Source organism: Anopheles stephensi, chromosome 2, assembly GCF_013141755.1.
Source record: "Anopheles stephensi strain Indian chromosome 2, UCI_ANSTEP_V1.0, whole genome shotgun sequence".
NCBI lineage: Eukaryota > Metazoa > Arthropoda > Insecta > Diptera > Culicidae > Anopheles > Anopheles stephensi.
Genome location: NC_050202.1, coordinates 76485302 through 76487075, shown reverse-complemented (window position 1 = coordinate 76487075; position 1774 = coordinate 76485302). Strand labels below are relative to the sequence as shown.

Below are 1774 nucleotides of genomic sequence, written 5' to 3'. Positions count from 1 at the left end.
TTTTTTAAAATTAAGCGTTACCCCAACCGTTTGCGAACGCTTCAGCAATTGTTTCAAATTTGACATTTCAGTTCAACCTGGCCATCGTCCACTTCAACCTAGCCTGTGTCTAGTTCAACTTGGCCATAGTCCAGAAAGGGCAACATATCGCCAGTTCTACCTGGCAGTTGTTTACTTCAACCTAGCCTTTGCCCAGAAATGGCTCGCACATCGTTAGTTCTTCTCGGAAACCCTGTAACGTGCCAGCAAACAAAGCAAAAAAACCTGAAGCTATTTTCAAAGTTGCTGAAGCGATGGAAAACCCGGTTCGAGTCAGCTTCCATTGGATTTTCCCGGTCTTCCCAAAATACGAATCCGTACAATGATTTCCAAAAGCACCGAAAAGTGGCAAAGGATTGCATGCGTCACACAACGTGAGCTCGTGAGCGCCAAATGTCTGCTGTCATACCACTATCGAGGACGGGTCTGTTGACGTGTAATCTCGGTACGGTACGGGCAAGCACGGCTTCGACTTTTCTTCCCATCTACCACACACCGGCGTTCCATTACGAACGTTACGTCGAAATGTCACCGGGCTTCGTAAAGCTTCTCTCCGTTTCCGTCGGAATCATCGAGCACGATATCATGTCATACATCCTCGCAAGACTCGGACGGACGCGTATCGATATCGTCAGAGCACAAAATGGGGGAAAAGGTAAAGTAGCTAGTAGTAGCTAGTAGTAGCTAGTAGTAGTAGTAGTGCAAAGGGAACAGCTTTCATCTGGTTAGGGATTTGTTTTTCCTCTTTGCAGTGATCTGGAAGCAGCGTTACTTGACAGCTGATGCTGCGTGTCCGGTTGAGAAGATGCTGGCATCAAAATTCGCCACCAAAAGAGCTGGAGGAAAAGTTCTATTTTTTTTTGCGCTTCATTTGAATGGAAATCCATACATGAATGATAGTGAAAGAATTTCTTTGCGATGATATATTCTTGGTATAACTGGATAGTTTCAATTCGTTGGCCATTTTATTCCTGATCCTTTCCGAGCGAGCAGAGCAAGCCGTGCTCGATATCACGACTTATCAATCAACGTAATATATGCTGATGGAGTCGGCTGGAGCGAGTGACGAAAAATCGTTACGCCAGCGTCTGGCCCGTCTGAAAAACAGGGGGAGAAAGATCCACCGTCCCTCGAGGTAGCTCCAAAGGACATGTCAATCATTTGCAATGCCAATCCCTTCGCTTCACCGCAACCATTGCAATGAATTATGTCACATCTGACTGGAGTGCTAGTTCAATGGAAAGCGCACATACACACACACACACACACACACAGAGGGTCAGGAGGTCGGCATCGCCGCCAAAGTCATACCGATGTTTTCCTTTTCCGGTATGAACCATGTCAAAACTTCCACTCGAAAGCCTTGTGCGTTGTGGGGTTGTATGGAAAACGCAATCGCTATGCGATGAAGACATCACCGCCGGCAAACCCCCGTTCAGTAATCAATACCGGGGCCATCTTATTCTTCCCGGGTCACACGGCAGTCACAACGCGGACGGGCAGGCGACCGGCATCGATTGCCGTACGGTAGGGTTTGTTGCAAAATCGAAGATCCAACTCGTGATGTTACGTAGTCGACCTGCCGACATGAACGGCCGATGGCAAAGGGGAGGGGGCAAAACCGCACCGGGACACAGCACAAAGGGCATGTGACATCAGGATGCTCTGATGCGATGCCATCTTGGTAGTGCTCATGAAGTACAGAAATGAAGTACTCGAGGGAGACTTCCGTGTG

The 1774-nt window shown here is 48.1% G+C and overlaps 1 protein-coding gene across 1 annotated transcript; it reads left to right on the top strand.

Annotated features, from left to right (window-relative positions):
- Positions 1–249: 249 nt before the first annotated feature.
- LOC118502461 lies at positions 250–961 on the top strand. Its single transcript, XM_036034691.1, has 2 exons — positions 250–694; positions 792–961. Exons 1-2 carry the CDS (start codon positions 433–435, stop codon positions 959–961), a joined length of 432 nt encoding a protein of 143 aa, XP_035890584.1. The 5' UTR covers positions 250–432.
- Positions 962–1774: the final 813 nt, after the last annotated feature.

Bases quoted from the DNA above. Each gene is read 5' to 3' on its own strand.
- LOC118502461 (XM_036034691.1), top strand. From the start codon at position 433: ATGTCTGCTGTCATACCACTATCGAGGACGGGTCTGTTGACGTGTAAT. The intron at 695-791 runs GTAAAGTAGCTA...TCCTCTTTGCAG, and splicing joins AGCACAAAATGGGGGAAAAG to TGATCTGGAAGCAGCGTTAC.